Genomic DNA, 18,370 nt, shown 5'->3' on the forward strand with positions numbered 1-18,370 from the left:
AGGCATCCATCTTTATATACAGTCTATTGGCTGCATGTCTGTTTGTGAAAGGCAGGTCAGGATTGGCAGGTCCAGCTCTCAAGTGGGCCAGCAGGTGGGAGGTTGTTGATGGTGGGGGAGGTCAGAGGAGCTGTTCAGGAGCACGGTGAGACTATTACAGTTGATGCAAGAGACAGTAGAGAGGAGGGAGGGAAGTCAGACAGAGGAAACATGACGGGGGTTTGGAAAGCGGGTCAGGCCTCTGCAATGTTGTGAAGGGGAGCGTCTGGTTCTGGTTTTGGTCGCAGGGCTCCGCGTCATGCCGCTTGCCGCCTGCACCTCCAGCACCTCCAGCACCTCCAGCACCTCCAGCAGAGGCCTATCACCCCACGTTCAACCCACCCCCCGCCCCATCACCCCCTGTGTGAAGGTGAACTGAATACCGAGGAGCCAGAGGCTGCACGGCTAGCTTTACAAAGGATGTTCTTTTCTCTGTCTCCTGCACTCCTCTTTCTGTTTCACTCTGCATTCTCTCTCATTCTCCGCTCCCCGTGCCATCTTCCACTCGTCTCTCTGTGAGCCGTCTCCCTTTCTTCTCCGCACCTCTCGCTCCCTCTCTATTTCTTCATCCTCACCCCTGCCTCCCTGCCTCCCGCCCTTCTTGACGTATTTGTTTCACGAAAAAAAAACCTCCATCTACTCCTCTCTGCTCTCTCTCTCTCTCTCTCTCTCTCTCTCTCTCTCTCTCTCTCTCTCTCTCTCTCTCTCCAGAAATGCATCCATTATTAACATAAACTTCTGGCTCTCGCCAAAGACTGAACCGAGGTTCAGGCCAAGCATTTTAATCACCCATAATGAGGAGGAAATAAGGAATAAAAGTCCTTGAATCTAGCCTGTTTGGTTGACAGCAATTAATTTATGTCTCGCGTACTGTATGTGCAACTCATCTTAACAGGTTTACCCTGCATAACATTGTATTTCTAACCAATCCGCTGTTTCCCCCAAGGTTTCATGCGGTGAGAAGAATACCAGTGCATGTATACAAAAATCAATCCGGCAGCATCCAAGCACCAAACTACAGAGTGGCTCAGAGCTTGTATTCCCGCAGATAATGAACACCATGTCAGTGCTGCTATCAGGCCGACGTTACTGTAACTGTAGAATTAGTTGTGCATGGGCTCCCACTGTGGAGCTTGTGTGTAATTTCTCCTGCGGCAGGTTCCTGCAGTAATGGCTGACGTCCGAGGTCAGAGGCACAACATTGTCAGTCGAGCGTGGAGATTTCACAGGCAAGAAGCGTCCACTGGTGTTATGGTGGGGGTTCGTACGAGACGTCTCAAACAAACAAATGAAAGGGCCACACAAAGGAAACACAACCACAATGGAGGTGAGAGACAATGGATGTTGACAATCAAATGAGCAGAGCTACTGGATGTATGAGTCAAGTGAACCGACGTCTGTGTGACATCTGTATGAGTCAGTCCTGCTCATTTCATGGTCAGCATAAGTTGTTACTCATTTCTGATATGGTTTTGTTTCCATTGTGTGGCTTTTGCAGTTGTGTTGTGGCTTTTGAAGTTATGTTGTGGCTTTTGCATTCATGTTGTGGCTTTTGCATTTGTGTTGTGGCTTCTGCATTCATGTTGTGGCTTTTGCATTTGTGTTGTGGCTCCTGCATTCATGTTGTCGCTTTTGGACACTTTGTGGCTGTTGCACTTGTGCTGAGGCTTTTGCGGTCACGTTTTCCGTTAATGCGCTTGTGTGAGACGTCTCCATTTCCTGACGTGTGGGGAAAAACTTGTCGGGGGGGGGCATTCACAAGGCTAAAATAAGATAAAATTGAGTGCTTCCCTTTTATCACTGGTTTATTTATACTGGTAAACATCAAACAGAAACAACAGCAAAATCAAGAGCTGGCATCCTTCCATACGTATGATTATCGTTTCTCTTACATCAACAAGTTCATTTACAATGGTTGTCATCGTCAGTAAGTAAAAAATATGGAAATGAACCACGCCCCTGGATGGAGTTCTCTTGTCATGTTAGATTACCTCGCTGCACCTGTCACATCGTCCATGTTGGTTCAATTGTTGCTCAAATCGGTCGTGACAGGAATCCTATCGCAGTAGAGTCTTTATGTAATTATGTGATAAAAATGTATTGATTCAAACCGGAGGGCAGTATTAGGCTGAGTCGACTTGTGCCACAAATATGCTGCATTGTGCTGTGTCTGGGAGTGTTGGTGAGGAGGAGATGGAGCGCTGTCTGTCTGTCTGTCTGTCTACTACATTCTGTTCCAACACCTCTGGGATGTAAAGCACATTCGTAATCTCTCCAAACCACCGCCAAGTTAATTAAGACATGTCACCATGTTTCTGTAGAGCTGGAGACAAGAATCATGTTCAGAGATTGTATCATTTTAAGTAACAGGCAATGAGACTGTGAGTATAATAACCCCACCCTCTGCATGTTTCCTGCTTGGTTATAATACAGTGTCGAGATTACTGCATTCAATACCATATGAACACTTATGGTTGTAATGAGATATACAGTATCTCACACAACTAAACATTTTTGTACATGACGTCGTTTTATACATTGTTGTGCCTTTCGTCAGAGTTCGATCAAGTGTCGTTATAAAGAAGACTTTGATAGGTTATAAGGTAGAAAACAAATGTGAAATGTTTCCCACGACCCTGTGTGCCTGCCTTGCCCTCAGATATATGAGAGAAGCTTACAGGTCCCTCAGTAGAGAGCGCAAAGCTCAAAACAAGGCATAAAATCCCTGTCTGTTCCTCGACGGGCCACAAATCCGATCCAAAAAAAACAAGAAGTCACAGGTTATAAACTCCAAATCATAAAGTGCTCTCCAGAAGCCACTCAGACCTGGAGAGCTTGTCCCTGGCCCTGTGAATGTTTGTTGTGCTCTCGAGCTGCGGCAGCTCCACGCTCATCGACAGGCTGCGTTTGGAACGCAGGCTGGCCCCGGTTTTGGGGTAGGCTACATAGCAGTGCTCCCTGTACGAGTCTGTGTTGAGGGAATGCCTGCGGTTCACCCTCACTGCCCCTGCAGGTACAGTCATGTAATGCTGTTGGGGGGGCTGGTGTGGCCGCGGAACCCTGGGGACGGCGGTCCAGTTGGTGGGCTGGCCGGGAATAGCCAAAGCGACGGTGGTTGCCATTTTAACCTCCGATGAGTTATTGCGGTTCATGTTCTCAAGCTCAACATCTGCCTGAGCTTCAGACCGGCGAGCCTCTGAGGGTTTTGGTGGGGCGCTGGAACGTTTGGGCCTCGGGGCACCTGGGGAGGCCGGGTGCCAGCTGTGGCTGGCAGCGGAGGTAGAGACAGTGCAGTCAGGGACAGAAGGTTTGGTAGTGGCTACAGCTGGCGGTCGTTGCTTGTCTGGCTCTGGCGGAGGCAGGGAAACTCTGAGGCACTCCTTGTCATTCTTTTCCGGACGTAGAACTTGCTTGGAGAGGGACTTGGGGACCCCACAGCCCTGTAGCTGTCCATCACTGCTCAGTGACCGAATATCCCCCATCTCCAGAGCCTGACATGACAGGAGACAAGCAGGGGAACAAAAAACGGGATGAAGGCGCTTTTTTCAGACACCTCTGTTTCAATATCAGCAAAGATAATGAACAGAAAAAGAACAAAACAGAGGGAATCATGCCAAACCGACCTTATCTGCATCTCCTTGGTTACACACCCGGTAGCGCACAATGAGGAAGATAATAAAAGCCAGAACTGAGGCCACAATAATCCCTCCGATAATAACCACAATGGTGCCGCCGAGAAACTGGGACTGCATGAAATGGCATCTCAGGTACTGTGGCTCTGTGGTGAAGTGAATGCAGCCGATCACCCTGGTGGCAGTCAGTGAGGTCACCTGGTCGTCATAGATGGCCAGCACGCACAGGTCGTATTGAGTACCAGCCGCCAGGTTGTTTACCAGGATGTCTTTACTAGTCGGAGGAATCATTCTGGAATAAAAAACAAAACAAAAAACAGCTTTGTGAGTTCCGACACAGATTAGAGAGGGTTAAATGAAATGAGACAGAAGCAAATCAGATAATCTGTTTTATTGTTTCGTGACGATAAAATGACATGACAGTCCTTTATCTCTCAGGGTGCTATTTAAGATCTTCTAGGCATAAATCTTTTGTGACATTTGGGTTATTCACACTGCAACATTATGGATAAAAGGTTGCTTTCAGTAGCTGTGGATGCAGAATGCCTCCGTTTGTTCAGCACTAGACTCACCCATCTCCCTCATAACTTATATATAAGTCATAAATTTGGTCAAAGTTCATATGGGAAAAAAAGCGTCTCAACAACAATCCCTTCATATCACATTGATTAGCACTAAATATGGAGCGAGAGAACTGAGAGATGAAAGATGTCTGTGTCGGACGCTTCCTCAGATGGACGTGTGCAAAGCGTCTGATTGTCCTGTGTAAAACACCGGTTGACTCCTCTTTCATCTTCTTATCGGGCCGCAGCTTAGTGCTGACACTCAGTTTTGATTTTGTTGATTAAGCATTATCAAGGTTCTGCACATAGCAAATGGTACACTCCGGCGAGGGAGGATTACGAGTGGAAGAATCAGGAGTCGGATACAGTGCATTAGTCTGTCTTTCTGATGGGATTTATAGAAGCCACAAATAATCACGCTGACAGTCAGGTCCAGTTCTTATTGACTAAATATCCAAAGGGGTTTAAGCATTTTAAAGTAGGCTAATAAGGTAAAACAAGGGTCATGGGACTGGGATATGATTCCAATCAGTTTAATCTTATTTGCATGCATTAAGGCTCGGATGTTTGTTTATGAGATTAAATAGCTTTGTTTTACCAGTATTTTTAATGAAAAGAGCATTTCCGTAAATGTATCTATTCATTTATTTTCTCGCAGTTTTATTCTGATGTATTTTTATTTGGTGCGTATATGTGGATATATATATATGTTTTATTTTTTACTGCCTAGGGTTCTCTCTGTATTTCTGAAGTTCCCATTGTGAGTGTTATTGTTTAAAAACCAAATCAAGTTTTAAAAGAGCATGTTCCTCAACCTGAAATTTGATGGTGTTTATTAATACAGCAGCTCCAGAGTAAAGTCGCCTCACCTGTACACCAGAGAATCATCGTATGTCCCGTTATATTGGATCTGGAACATGCGGATTCCAGGGATACTCCTCTGGAAGTTAAACTTGACCAGGGCCGAGGTGGACGTGGCCTCTGCGATTACCACTTTCTTCTCCGGGCTCGTCTTCGTGTTCCCCAGGGGCACCCCTCCTCCAGCGTCTCCCGCGCCTGTCTTGGTCACCGTGGCGATATCTGATGATCCGGGGTCGGGCTCCTGCTCTGCGATTGTATTGTTGGTGATGTGAGGGAGTTTAGCGATGACCAGGTCCACGGTCTGCTGGGCCTCGCCGGCTGGGTTGGAGGCCACGCAGGTGAAGGAGCCTGGGGAACAAACTAATCAGATTAGCATTCGCCCTCATATTTACTATAATTATGAGCATTAGCATTACATCAGTATTAATAACATCTAATCATAGTCAATCATATTTGTGAAATTGGTTGAACATTTGTCATCCGTGTTAATACCCCTACAAATACAAAGATTACAAAGACAGATAGTATACAGCTCCACACTGGATGTTTATGTGGACCAGCTCTTGGCCAACTCAAGACCAGAGCTGGCCCACACCTGGCCCAGATAAAAGAAATCAGATCTGTGCCAGAATTGGCCCGTTGTGCCAACAGACACCGGTCCAAGCCTGTTCTGCGGATCCTACACTTGGGCCACATCCAGCTGCCTGGCCCAGATCCGTAGCTCATTTTGTAGTCATTTGGCTCCAATATAGATTTTTTGAAATATTTAATATTAGTACTGAACACATTTCAAGCTTCTAAACATAAATATGGATATTACATACCCATCAGGTGTAGGCTAGCTAACCAAAGATGCTAGCTGTCATGTGTGATGGTGTCAGTGTGTGTTTTTGTATTCAACTTAGTCTTTGACTGAACTCACCAGAAACATCCCTCTGTTATTTCCCTCCAGTGTCTCTCTCCCTCCTTTTCTCTCTAATCTCTGTACGTCTCAGAATCAGATTCACACAGCCCCGGGATAAGTGCAAATTTTTACTCAAGCTTAAAAAATGTATCAACTCGCACAGACGTGTCTCCACATGTATTTACACTATCCTGGGAAGAATTGTGTGTCTGTGTCTTTTCATTGACTCTGTGTGCAACTCACAATGTCTTTGTTCTGCCTGGGCTCACACTGGGCAAAGCTATGCTTGGCTTAGCATAGCGTAATGATTAGAACGAGAGGAAAAAAGTTGGCGTGTCCAACAAGCTCTGCCTAGCAACACCTGTAAAGCCTGATTTTCCTCCAGTTTTATCTATTTAATTTTTAGTTCATACAAAAACTAGTGTAAAATTGATTAGATCTGGTTTCACAAGAATTTATGTGATTTACTTTTTCTTGGCACAGAGCAGTGAATCCCTGGATGATTGCCATCACTGTAAGATTTCCTGTCAATCAGTGGAGAATCCAAAAAGAAATGATCCTTTGTCTGGCACATAACCTGCTGCCAAACCAAAGTGTGTTGCATCTCCCATTAAAGAGCAAAGCTGAGGTAACTAAGCTAAGTTTATCAACAACTGGAACCGGCTTATTGTTTTAACTACAGGCAAAGTCTTGAAAAGAAAAGCTTTTTATCTCAACTAACCACTAAATCATAACGGTCTGTCATCAAGTTGAAAAAGTCTCTCTTCATTCTATCATGACTTTAATCATTCTTCCACACTTCAACAATACCACCTGGGGCAGACAAATAAACTCGGGCCTATAGGCTTCTGCGTACGCAAACAAAACAACTAATTTTGTCGAGTCAACAACACAAGCACAGCCAGCGGGGGTGTAAACAGACCAGAGTCCTTCACGGTGCTGATGAGGATGTCCAACGTGCCGTCGGTGTGGACCGTGGCCCTGGAGGAGTTAGACATAAGGCGGCCATCAGGGGCGATCCAGTGGATGATGGGATCGGGGTCGCCCCTGGCCTTGCAGCGCAGAGTCACGCTCTGACCCTCCAAAGCTCGCAGCTCCTGAGGCAGAGGGAGGCAACGTAGTTAGCAGGAGGACGTCAGCATATGCTAAACACACAGTGATAATGCACTGCATCCTAAAACTGAAAAACCACTTGGACTGACAACATCCTCTGTCTGTATAACATATTACAATTAATGCCTTTATTGGAGATGTTGTATTTTAGTGCTTTATTCCATGTAAACATAATCAAACAATTGATATTTGTCATGATATTGGATTAGCATGATTATGAAGGCACGATTATCAACATGACAGCAAATTGCAGTGTGTATGAGTCCAGGATAATTTCCCCTGCAATTATGCAAAGGAGGTCTGCTGAATGTAAATGAGACGATATAGCTGCAGTTATTTGGCAACGGTTTGATCATAATTTTGTTTGGATGCTTGAATCAAGGGCTAAATCACTGTAAGCTTTTGCTGTGTAATAAGAGCTTCTGTGTGGATCCATCATAAACCTGCAAATAGCTTTAGTAAAATGATAACTGATGATCCTGCTAAAGAACGTCTCTGAAAACTCCCCACAGACCACAGTTTGATTAGATTTTTTGAGTATGTATTTTACAATATTCAGATCAGTGTCCAACCCACAAGTTGTGTAAGACACCTCTGGGTCTCAAAGCTAATATTTGGTGTGTCAGTCAGAAAGCACAAAGTGCCACCTCGGGTTGACAGAGGAGGAATTCAATGTCTCGCTCAGACAGTTTAACAGTAGTAAGTGTTATGTCTTATCAGTTAAATGCAGAGGTTATACCTGAGAGTGCCTGGTGATGAGAGGGGGCTCACACAGGAACTCTTCCTCTGAGACGGTCCAGAAGTAGCGTCCAGCAAGGTGTTGCGGTGAAGCGCAGGTCTCCAGATCATCCTCCCTCCGCAATCTCCGAAGCCAGAGCAGCTCACAGTTACATCTCAGAGGATTACCTCCGAAGCTCAAGGCGAAAGACAAAGGCCCCATTATCCCAGAGTTGGCCAGGACCCCTGCTCTTTGGAAAACGGGGTCAGGAGGAAGCTTCTGGAGCTTGTTGGAGGTCACATCCAGCCGTTTGAGCTTCTGCAGCCCAGAGAAGGTTCCTTCTGGGATGTAGCTGAGCATGTTGTGGTCTAAATTGAGGGTGTGAAGACTGGGCATCCTCTGGATTGCCACCCATGGTGCGCTTTCCAAGTTGTTGTAGGATAGGTCCAGCTCCTCCAATGCCGTGAGGTCATTGAAGGCCCCGATATGGATGTGTTGGAGTTGGTTGTTGTTGAGGATGAGGTGGTGCAGCTTGGACATGCCACTGAAGGTGTCGTTGGTGATGCGGGCTAGCCGGTTGCTGTCGAGGTGAAGAGCTCGTAGGTTCTCTAGGTCTTTGAAGGCATGAGGTGCGATGGAGCCAATAGTGTTCCGAGAGAGGGTCAGGTCTACCAGCTTGGTCATGTTAGCAAAGTCTTTGCGTTTGATGCTGGTTACAAAGTTATCCCCGAGACGCATCTCCACCGTGTGCCTATCGATGTTCGGGGGCACAAACAGCAGCCCCTTCTTGTCGCACAAAGTCGCCAGGTTGGGGTTGAGCATCTGGCAGACGCAGCGTTTGGGGCAGACTTGAACTTTGTGGGCTTTGACAGCCACCCCGAGAACTATCAGGTAAACCAGGAGAGACTCCATTTGGCTTCTCAGTCAGGTTAATACACCTAGAAAAGATCAATGCAAAGAGGGAGGAAAAAGAGAAGGACAATCTATTTATAAAACTGTGATGTGTGTCATCTTTATCAGGCTGTAATTTCTGTAGCTGGGTAATCACACATGCACTGAAAAATCCCTCCTTAAAATGGGAACTGGGGGATTCTGCTGTGTAAAGTCAAAGCTTTTCCGCTAGATTTGAAACCCATATCGCTGCCAGCTCACAGCAAGATTTACAGAGTCCAAATTCTGAGCAGGAAGCTAAGCGACTCAGAGGCGGAACAATAAATGCTGCGCAATTAGACATGAAACTAATTAGTCACCTGCAGTCTTGAGAGTGAAGCATCCTCAGTAATCATGTGTGGTTTTTGTGACAGTTCTCCTTTTTAGCCTCTGCTCCCCTGCTCATACTTTTTTGATAAGATAATACCAGCCCTTTTATGTTTGTGTACAGAGGGATGAAAGTCTAGATTGACAGTCCAGGGCCTCATCAGAATTAGACTGATATCTCCCAGGATCATATCGCCGATAGGAAAGGGATGATTGAACCCAGTGCCTCAGCGAGGATGTGCTATGCCTCGCTATTGATTTTCTCTCTGCTCTCTCTCTTGCTGCTACTCTTACTTATCACACGACTGAGATGGGGGGATAAGGAGGGATCCATTTGATGAATCCTGAGACCTTGTCAGGGATATAGCGTGTCATCAAACTAAGAATGTGGAGATCAGAACTCAGCTCTGCAGGTGCACTGCGAAATGTTCCCCTGAGCGAGAGCGACATTAGTTGTGATTATATTTACCAAGCTGAAATTTAGTGTCGCTTTGGTTGAGCATGCAATATTTAGCCCTCTGGATGTCCCCCGTTACAGCACACGGAAAGGAACACCATTGAAAACATACGAGAAGAGCAAGGGACTCTAACCCATGGCAGTAGTAAAAATCCAAAAGCTCAACGTTAAATACCAAAGAGAATGGCTCGTTTATGAGTATAGCATTCTGTGGTCTGCTGGTAATGCATCCATTGTTGGCATTAGGTCTGGGAGAGTGTGCAGGAAAATCTTTGCCTCAGCAAAGAGCCTGCCAGCTGAGCACCTTCATGCTTCAAAAGCTTTTGTTGCACTGGGGGCTGGGACACACAAGTCACAAGTCATGGTGTAATAACCCTGACAGCCGGAATATGAGGAAAATACCATGAGAGTAAAAGCAAACATCAGACGGGACAGAAGTGACACGCTGCCATCTGGGGGCATTTTTTCTAATGTGAGAAGGGGAGTGAAGGAGGCCTGATGGCAGCCGCTGACAGCAGTTCATTTTGACGGGTGGGTAAAATGTCTTTCAGGAAGGCAAGGGAGAGGTCGCCTTAAAATGGCCCATAATAGCACTGGGCGGAAAGATATCATCGGAGCGAGCATGCAGGGTGTGACATTTTCATGAATACTGTTGATCATGCAGCAATGAATCAATGTCTCTTACAGCCTCATTTTTACAAGGGGACAACTTTACCAAGTCACACAGCAGCCCCATTAGGTGGAATGCAGTCTGAGTTGCAGTGGTGCAGAGATCTGAGCTGGTGGTCATTATTAAACGTTGCCTTGCCTCTCTGTAAAAGTGGCAGATGACTTCAGTTTGCTGCAAAGCTATGTGTACGGGCTTCCAAGTACCTGCGTGGAAAGTTCAATATCCAGACCTACTTCTATGTGCGTGTGCATGCGTAACAGAGGATAGTCTAGAAAAGCCGAGGTGTACACGAGTGGGTTTATGTCGGTGTGCCAACCGCCTTCTGCTCTGACTCTGAATGGCAAAGCCTCTGGAAGTGCAATGAGGCAGAGAGGACCTGCTACTTCCAGGCTCGAATGGCGCCGAAGACGTGATATTGATTCACTCTGTGGAGATGGGGCTTTTTTCGTCTGTGAAAACTCAGCCGAACGTGAAGAGAATGGTTGCAATGGTAATCCCTACAAAATTTGTTCTGCGAGGACAAAAGGACAGCCCTGAGACGGGGCAGGAAATATCTGTCGCCGCCTCCCTAATTTGCATTTAATTATGGGGGATTCATGGCGATTTGCATAACAGGTTGCACTCATCAGGTACATGAACAAATAAGTAGATAATCAATCTATGCATTCATCAATCACGTACTTCATCTTTAAATGTCACACCCCCGGAAAATCATTATCCTTCAGATTGGGCTGTTCATTATGATGGGACGACTTGGGAGGGCCACACATAAACAAGAAAACAGATAATCTACTGATTCATTAAGCATAATCCCTTTCTTAGTCAATCAAATGTTCGTTTACTACCTCTGAGCAGGTCTTTTCACCCTCAGAGAACAGAACAGACTGACAGCACACACCCACACACACACACACCAGTGGGTGGATTTGTCCCTAATAGAGTTAGCTCACTACACAACAACCCCCAGCTATGGAGACAGACATTCATGCACAGCAGAACCCGTATACTGTAGCAGAGGATATCTATGGTCTCCCTGGGGTAGCATTCGCCAACAAAAGCCTTACGCAGCACAGTGCATGCCAATCGGCCGGTGAGGTCACAGGGAATATGTTTTCAGATGGTCTAACTTATGCTGGAGATCATGTGAGAGAGCCTCTGCAATCCAGGTCTGGGCGGGGAATCAGGGAAAGCCGATCCTGCGAGGGGAAGTTAATGAGAGGGGGTCTGCTTGGTATGCCTCCGCGCAGGTCGACGTGTTGGCACATGGCAGCATCTCGGCATACAGCGTCTCACCTGCGTTACTCGGGGGAAAGGCAGCTGGACGTGCGCTACTGCCAAAAATAAGCTCTGTTGTGTCAGGGAGGTAAACTGATGCTGCAACGTGATGGTAAAATGGTATCGACAGAGCAGTGAAACTGGTCCTCGGCCTGCCTGCTTTATGAGACTAAATGGAGCTGCAGCATCGGCCGAAGTGGATCATATTTTGACTGGGGTGGTAGAAATTCTATTTTACCAGGTAAATGCTCATGTAGCCCGAGTCCAAACACCCTGACCAAATATTGATGCTGTTATGGGCCGTCTAACTCACACATCTGTGTTTGTGCATGTGGGTATGTACTGTGACACCCTTTTCCTACAGAGTCTGCCAATGTTAGAATACGATAGCTCTTGGGTGACAGCCTTGATGCCATGGCAACACAGAAAACGTCAGTTTTTTGGTGAGATGTAATCAGTGGCTCATTTTCAGATTACCTAATAATAATATTTAGAACAAAGCGTCCTATCTGGAGGAAAAAGGGTTGGTTAAAGGCCAGATGAGAGCCATTGTACAGTTTATGACACTGTGGCGATGGGAGGAAAGGAGATAGTACACTCAGATAATTCTGTATTGGATTCAGTGTTTGGACAGACTGAATGTAATAAAAACCTAAATGGAGAACTCCATTGATGGTGTGTGTGTGTCCAGATATTACTCATGTTGTGGGGACCTAAATCTGTTTACACAATCACATTATGGGGACTTGTTTTGGGGACAAAAAGCACATCTCCATAATGTAAATTATTAGATTTTTAAGATGAAAACATGTTTTAAGGATAGGTTAAGATTAGATTTAGGTTAAGGTTAGATGTAGGTTAAGGGTAGGTTTAGGTTTAGGTTTAGGTTTAGGTTAGATTAGATTAGGTAAGTAGTAACTATGGTTAACGCTAGAGTAAGTCTCCAGGAAATCTATGTAAGTCATTGTAACGTCCTCTGAAGTCATGGAGACACAAATATGTGTGTGTGTGTGTGTCTGTGTGTGTGTGTGTGTGTGTGTGTGTGTGTGTGTGTGTGTGTGTGTGTGTGTGTGTGTGTGTGTGTGTGTGTGTGTGTGTGTGTGTGTGTGTGTGTGTGCAGCCAGAAGGATAGCATCAATGGAAGAGCTGTTCATCAACATTGTAATTCTAAGTGTTTTGCTTCATATATTATTACTGGAGTCCCTTCAATATTATAGGAGCTGCTGTCTATACTGGAGCAGAAGAAATAAACGCTGATCACTGATGTTGGATCATAATACTTGCAACGTTGTGGCGTGCGAGGAGGAGGGGCTTATGTCCCTGGGATGCTCTCTGAATATCAATACATCCCATTCAAATGAATATTCTCCACATTAGGGGCCCGCAGATCTGTGGATTTCCCACATCTGCCAATTCCCAGGTGTAATTTCAGGTACAGTACGTTTAAGAAAAATCTGAAATCCCTGCCTGTCTTTGTGATAAACCCATGTCTGTATTACAGGGGCTTTTTCTTCATGTCACAGTCTGAATGAGGGGAAACAAGGACAGCCAGAACTAAATCCACGATCAGAGTACCTACTGGCTCATTTCCCCTCTTTCACAGACCCTCATATTTTCCACCCAACACAGCAACAAAATAACTAAATAATGTATAATCCTCTCCCCTCATTCTGTTGTGTAATCAAAAAAGCGACCCTCTTAGGCAGTAAAGGCACCAAATATGGACCATGCATGTGTGTGTGTGGCAAACAATCTCAGATCTTCGTGAGAAACCCTTCTTCGGCCAGAACACAAAAAAGCTTAACATGTGGCGAGCGGAATAAATTTGGGTCAGTGAGTGTGGAGCGGGTCTGCAGAGGTGCCGAGGCAGCGCACATCACCTTTGTGTGTGTGTGTGTGTGTGTGTGTGTGTGTGTGTGTGTGTGTGTGTGTGTCTGCTATCAGCTGAAAGGTAGCAGCGCACACAGGCTACATCAGTGAGTGCATTAACGCAGCAGTCGGAGCAAATAGAGGCAGCAAAATGAGGCGTGAGCCTGGTTTCACTGGTTGTAGCAGTTGCAATGCTGCCTCGAGCACTCATGAATAATAAGATGTGTGATAACTAACACTAGAAAGGCGAGATCAGTGGAAGTCATCCTTTGTAGAAGAGGAAAGAAAAATCTCCGGGACCACATTTTCACCTCTCTTCATCAGTCATCCCACATCATATTATCATGTTTTACTTAGGCTCATTTAGACTTTATCTCTGCCTAATGGCTGATGTATCATTTGCATATCAGCAAGGGGGTTAAGCCACAGCACAGACTGTCACATATTATTGCCTATCCTCTGAAGATCAGGAAAGAATGACACGATAAAACACATCTGCACATCTGAGATCTGGATCTTATCCTGCATGCAGCTCGTACATCCAACAGAGGGCTGAATAATGGCCACATCAGATTCTCACGTTCACCTGTAGGAGAAGAAAAAAACAGCACAGGATGCAGCCAAGCGGAGACTAAAAATAAAAATTCTTATCTGACAGTGGTTCCTTGGCAAATCTTTTTCTGACCTTGCGGTGCAGGGGTCCTGCTGGTGGGTTTAACAGCCCCCATGTCACAAGAGGGGGGACATGTGAACCCCTTCAGATTGGGGGGGTCCTGAGAGAACTACTTAAAGTGAATGCCCCCCTCCCCAAAAGAGTTGCTGCGATTCACACCAATGGCATCCTGAAATATTGAACTTACCTTGCAGATGGAACATCAAGCCAACTCAGAGGAGGAGGTGGAGGAGGGTGGTGGGTTTGAGCTGATTTCCTCCCAGAGGAGCTGAGAGCATACTGATACTGTCTTGCCTTAAAAAAAAGAAAAGATGGGGTCTCTTCTTCTTTTCTTGGGAGATAATTCAGGTGTCCCGAAAACACGCGTCTCGGCTCCTACAACATGTGATGGTGGCCTGCGTAACCAGCGATGCCCTTCAAGAAATCCATGAGCCTCCACGTAGAAGGACGACCCCTCTCCTCTGTGTTGATGCCCTCAAAAAATCCGAGGAGTGCAGCTCAGATTTTCCTCCTTCGGTGGGGAAGAGGAAAGATGGAAAACGCAGCGTGCAGGGTCCCGGTGTGGCTCGGAGGCTGCCTGCAGCTGTGCGGGGATCGCCTCCACTGCGCATCCGCACCTCCAGAGAGAGAAAACGCCTTATGTGGCGACGGCGGCTGCTTTAATATCTACAGCGGCCGCCCGCGTTCATGCAGCTGGATGCGGCCAGATGTTCCTGTCGCTTTCGCCGGCGACGCACGGGGGCTCAGCGCGAGATAATCCAGATTGACGGAAAGGTTGCTGCCATAATACAGCCCGTATCTCACCCCCTCCTCCCCCTGCTCCTGCTCCTGCACCCCGGACTGACTGGCTGTCAAGCACCTATACCCGGCTCCATTCCTGACCAGGGGGCTGCTGTGCCCGGAATGGTAATCGGGGCGCTCCGAGCTGCACAGAGACCATTTGTGTGCGCAGACAGATGCAGCAGTGCCTCTCAGCCTATCTCACAGGCAGGCATCATAATTTATTCATGTAAGCTTCAACCCTCCTGCACGAAAACGCAATGGGCCTATAATATTCTCCAAGAACGAAATATAAAATAAAATAAAATGCTCATGTTCATTAGATTTAGACAAGCCGGAGCCAGGCACGAACTAATATGGGCCTGAATAAGACTCTTTTTTAAATTCAACCCTACCCTAACCCCCTTTACTCGGGGATATAGTGAGGTTCTAAGATTCTATGATGCAAACAAAACACAAATAAGAAAGAGTAAAATTTGCGAAACTAGTGCCGTGCTCATTCTAAACAGTCTGGGGTGCAAAGTGAAGGTAGAAAACTTTGTGTTCATCCTACCTGGTTTATCTGCAATGAAGATTTTATAGTCAATGGTTTCATAAAATCGAACTGAATTTGCTTTATCACTATTCACATGTGTGGTTTATATACAAGTTTGAATGATTTACTGGTCAAATTGTTTTGTACATTACATGTCTGTTAAGTAACCAACACAATTCCCACACCCAATTTCATAACTTTTCAAAAAAAGCTCTGTAATTCAGCTCAATATAAAGCATTGCAGCAACAAAATGAAGGTTGTGCGCTTACTTTGAAAATAAATTGCTTGAAGGAGATCAGCGCCTGCAACACCCGTGAATGTATGTGTCATTCTGATATGTTGAAATAAAAATAATCAGATTATCAAAATGATCTGGCAGCGATTGTGACCTGTTGTTTGACCCAATTGTCGACCACGGCTGTAATTTAACTGAGGACGTAGAAGAAGACATTTTCAACTTGGTCCACAGACTGAGGGCAAATTGTTATTGAATGCATCAAGTGTCACACCAAATTCTACACTGCCTTTCTTCGGGCCATTGACAAAACACATGCCAAGTGTGAAGCCGATAAGATGAATGGTAGCAAGATATGCGTTCCACATACAGACAGACAGACACATGTTTGTGGAATTAATAGGCAGACAATAAACAAAACATTCCAAGACACCCAGAAAACACAAATGAGAAACAGTAAAATTTGCGAAACAGACGACTCAAGAGCAAAAGTTAAAGTCTTAGGAATAAGTACTGTAATTAAAATGTAATTCTAGCAAATGAAAGGAGGGAAAATGTTTTGTTTCTTCACAAGAAGCTGATTTACTTACTGAAGGTGTTCACAAGAAACGTGATATTTAAAAGTAGTTTTCTCATGAATTCCGATTCTAAGGTACTTTTACTCTGTGACTCTTTAACAGTTTGCACTATTCATGATCAGATTGTTATAATCTACATTTTGACCCATTCTTTAAGATAAGATGTTTTACATGTTGTCTGCGGAGCCACACACAGCAGCCTATAGCTGGATATCCCTGCATGTATTACATAGATTATTGGCAAGAAAGTGTTGACTTGGCTGAAACCATAAGCCCTGGCTCCCTATGGGTCTGCTTGGCACTCAATCCGTCGCTATCTGATGCAATGATCCTATGGCCTTTTTGTGAAAAGTTGGCAAAGATGTCTATACGTGCATACCTCTATTACAGTAGTGTTGCAGCATTCTTCTTGGCCTCGCAGAGTCTGTGTTCTTTTTCCAAAAATTATATTCCAAAGAAAAATTACCTATACTGCTCTTGTTGCCTCCTGGCACATTGAAAATAGGTGTTGGTTGTCATCCGGGGAATTACCTAGAGGATTCGTACACTGCAGATCAATAGCTCCATCCAGTTGCAACACATCCACTGGAGATCAATAGGAATAGCCTAATGGTTTGAGCATCCATAGTTATGCAGAACAAGAAGTCTCTTTATCATACTGCATGGGAGTGTGCTGTGTGTACAGAGTCACTGATAGATGTGTGACAACGTCTTTGTTGTTCTGCTCGCTTCGTGAGGTCCCACCGGCAGTCGGTAGATTTCCAGACATTCATTTCAGACGTGATTTTGAGACTGAAACTGAAAAAAAAAAGATATCTGGCGCCACAGTAACAACAGCATACACACATTCTGCTGGTGGGAAGTGTTAATGTCAAGGCCTGCATGTGACCCACAGTGAGTGTATCATCCGAGTCATCGTGAGCTGACAGTTGGTGATAGGAAATGACACTGACACGTCTTGGTTTTTACTGCCCTCCTTTGCTGTTGTGATTCACGTTGGGCTCCTTCTCTCGCCGACGCGTGTCATCTGAGGACTGCTGGTAGGTGAGGCCCTCTGCTCATTCACCTGTGCGGCTCCTCTGCTCCAGGAACAGGCCCATGTTGTCCCGGAGGGGGTCGGCTATGCTGCTGCTCCACCTGGTCTCTGTGATTCCCAGCAGCTCACGCACACAAGCAGAGATGACCTGCGTGGGCGCACAGCATCGGTGAGTCCTTTGATAAAGTGTATATTAACAGTATCTAACCTTTATTTAATGACGTAGTCCCACCGAGAGTGATGGTGTCTAGTCTGTAAAGGAGATCTCACCGAGACTGTGGCATCATGGGTAGAAAGGTTATAGGGTTACACCACCAAAATCAAACCCCTCAAAGGACTTACAGCTTAAATCAATATAAATCCTCAATCAACTGTCAAAAATGTACACTCACCATGAGAGGCAGAATTTTTTTGGTTCACTTTGATGCTTCTGTATTCAAGCAGAGTTGAAAGCATCAAGGTGTTTTTTGCTAATTTAGTTCTGACCTCAGGGAGAGATGAGAAAAACACATTTGCTGTAAAAAGCACAAATGTGATACAGCTGATTTGAGGTGTTCGCTGGCAGTGACGCTCAGTTAGAAAATACAACTTTAATTAGAAGTCACACTTTTCAAAGGAAAACATGCACAAGTGTCAAATGGAATGTGCAACTGAGTCGGCACAGGCTATGCCAGTTTTCTAGTGTTTAAAGATAACTCGAAGCTCAGTGGAGGGTGATTTTAGAATACATGACATAGGATGTATCTCCAGTTCCTCCTACTGTCCAGAATGAAACAGAATTATCTGAATACAAACGCTGCCATCTTGCACATTTGGAGCCAGTCTGTGCAGTCGCAATCAAGAATGAAGCCGCAGTCTCGAGGTCCTGTCGATACACATGCTCGACAAATCACTAGTCAGTCTCAGCTGTCAATCATGAGGTCTCAGCATGTGTTTGTGTCCTTAAATAACTAATTAAAACCAAACTTAATCAGAGACACACATTAGTGAGATAGTAGTTATCTAAGATGACCGAAATCCTCTCTGAGAACATTTTATTTGAAGTGTACTTTGACATTACAATTTGGTCCATGTCCCATCTCCTAACGTGGAGGAGGTGGGATTTATGACCTATACTGCAGCCAGCCACTAGGGGTGATCTAGATACTTTTGCTTCACTTTTGGAGCCAGTCCA

At 45.4% G+C, this 18,370-nt stretch overlaps 1 protein-coding gene across 1 annotated transcript; it reads right to left on the minus strand.

Annotated features, from left to right (window-relative positions):
* Window positions 1-1,826: 1,826 nt before the first annotated feature.
* lrfn5b (leucine rich repeat and fibronectin type III domain containing 5b) lies at window positions 1,827-14,994 on the minus strand. Its single transcript, XM_035143348.2, has 6 exons — window positions 14,219-14,994; window positions 7,852-8,768; window positions 6,922-7,096; window positions 5,104-5,443; window positions 3,663-3,963; window positions 1,827-3,530 (listed from the first exon to the last, which is right to left on the minus strand). Exons 2-6 carry the CDS (start codon window positions 8,740-8,742, stop codon window positions 2,835-2,837), a joined length of 2,403 nt encoding a protein of 800 aa, XP_034999239.1. The 5' UTR covers window positions 8,743-8,768; window positions 14,219-14,994; the 3' UTR covers window positions 1,827-2,834.
* Window positions 14,995-18,370: the final 3,376 nt, after the last annotated feature.

This window comes from Hippoglossus stenolepis, chromosome 20, assembly GCF_022539355.2.
Source record: "Hippoglossus stenolepis isolate QCI-W04-F060 chromosome 20, HSTE1.2, whole genome shotgun sequence".
NCBI lineage: Eukaryota > Metazoa > Chordata > Actinopteri > Pleuronectiformes > Pleuronectidae > Hippoglossus > Hippoglossus stenolepis.

Excerpts from the sequence above, each read along its gene's own strand:
- lrfn5b (XM_035143348.2), bottom strand. The coding sequence starts at position 8,742 with ATGGAGTCTCTCCTGGTTTACCTGATAGTTCTCGGGGTGGCTGTCAAA. Across the intron at positions 7,097-7,851 it reads TCATCACCAGGCACTCTCAG|GAGCTGCGAGCTTTGGAGGG; the intron begins GTATAACCTCTG and ends CCTCTGCCTCAG. Across the intron at positions 3,964-5,103 it reads GATGATTCTCTGGTGTACAG|AATGATTCCTCCGACTAGTA; the intron begins GTGAGGCGACTT and ends TTTTTATTCCAG.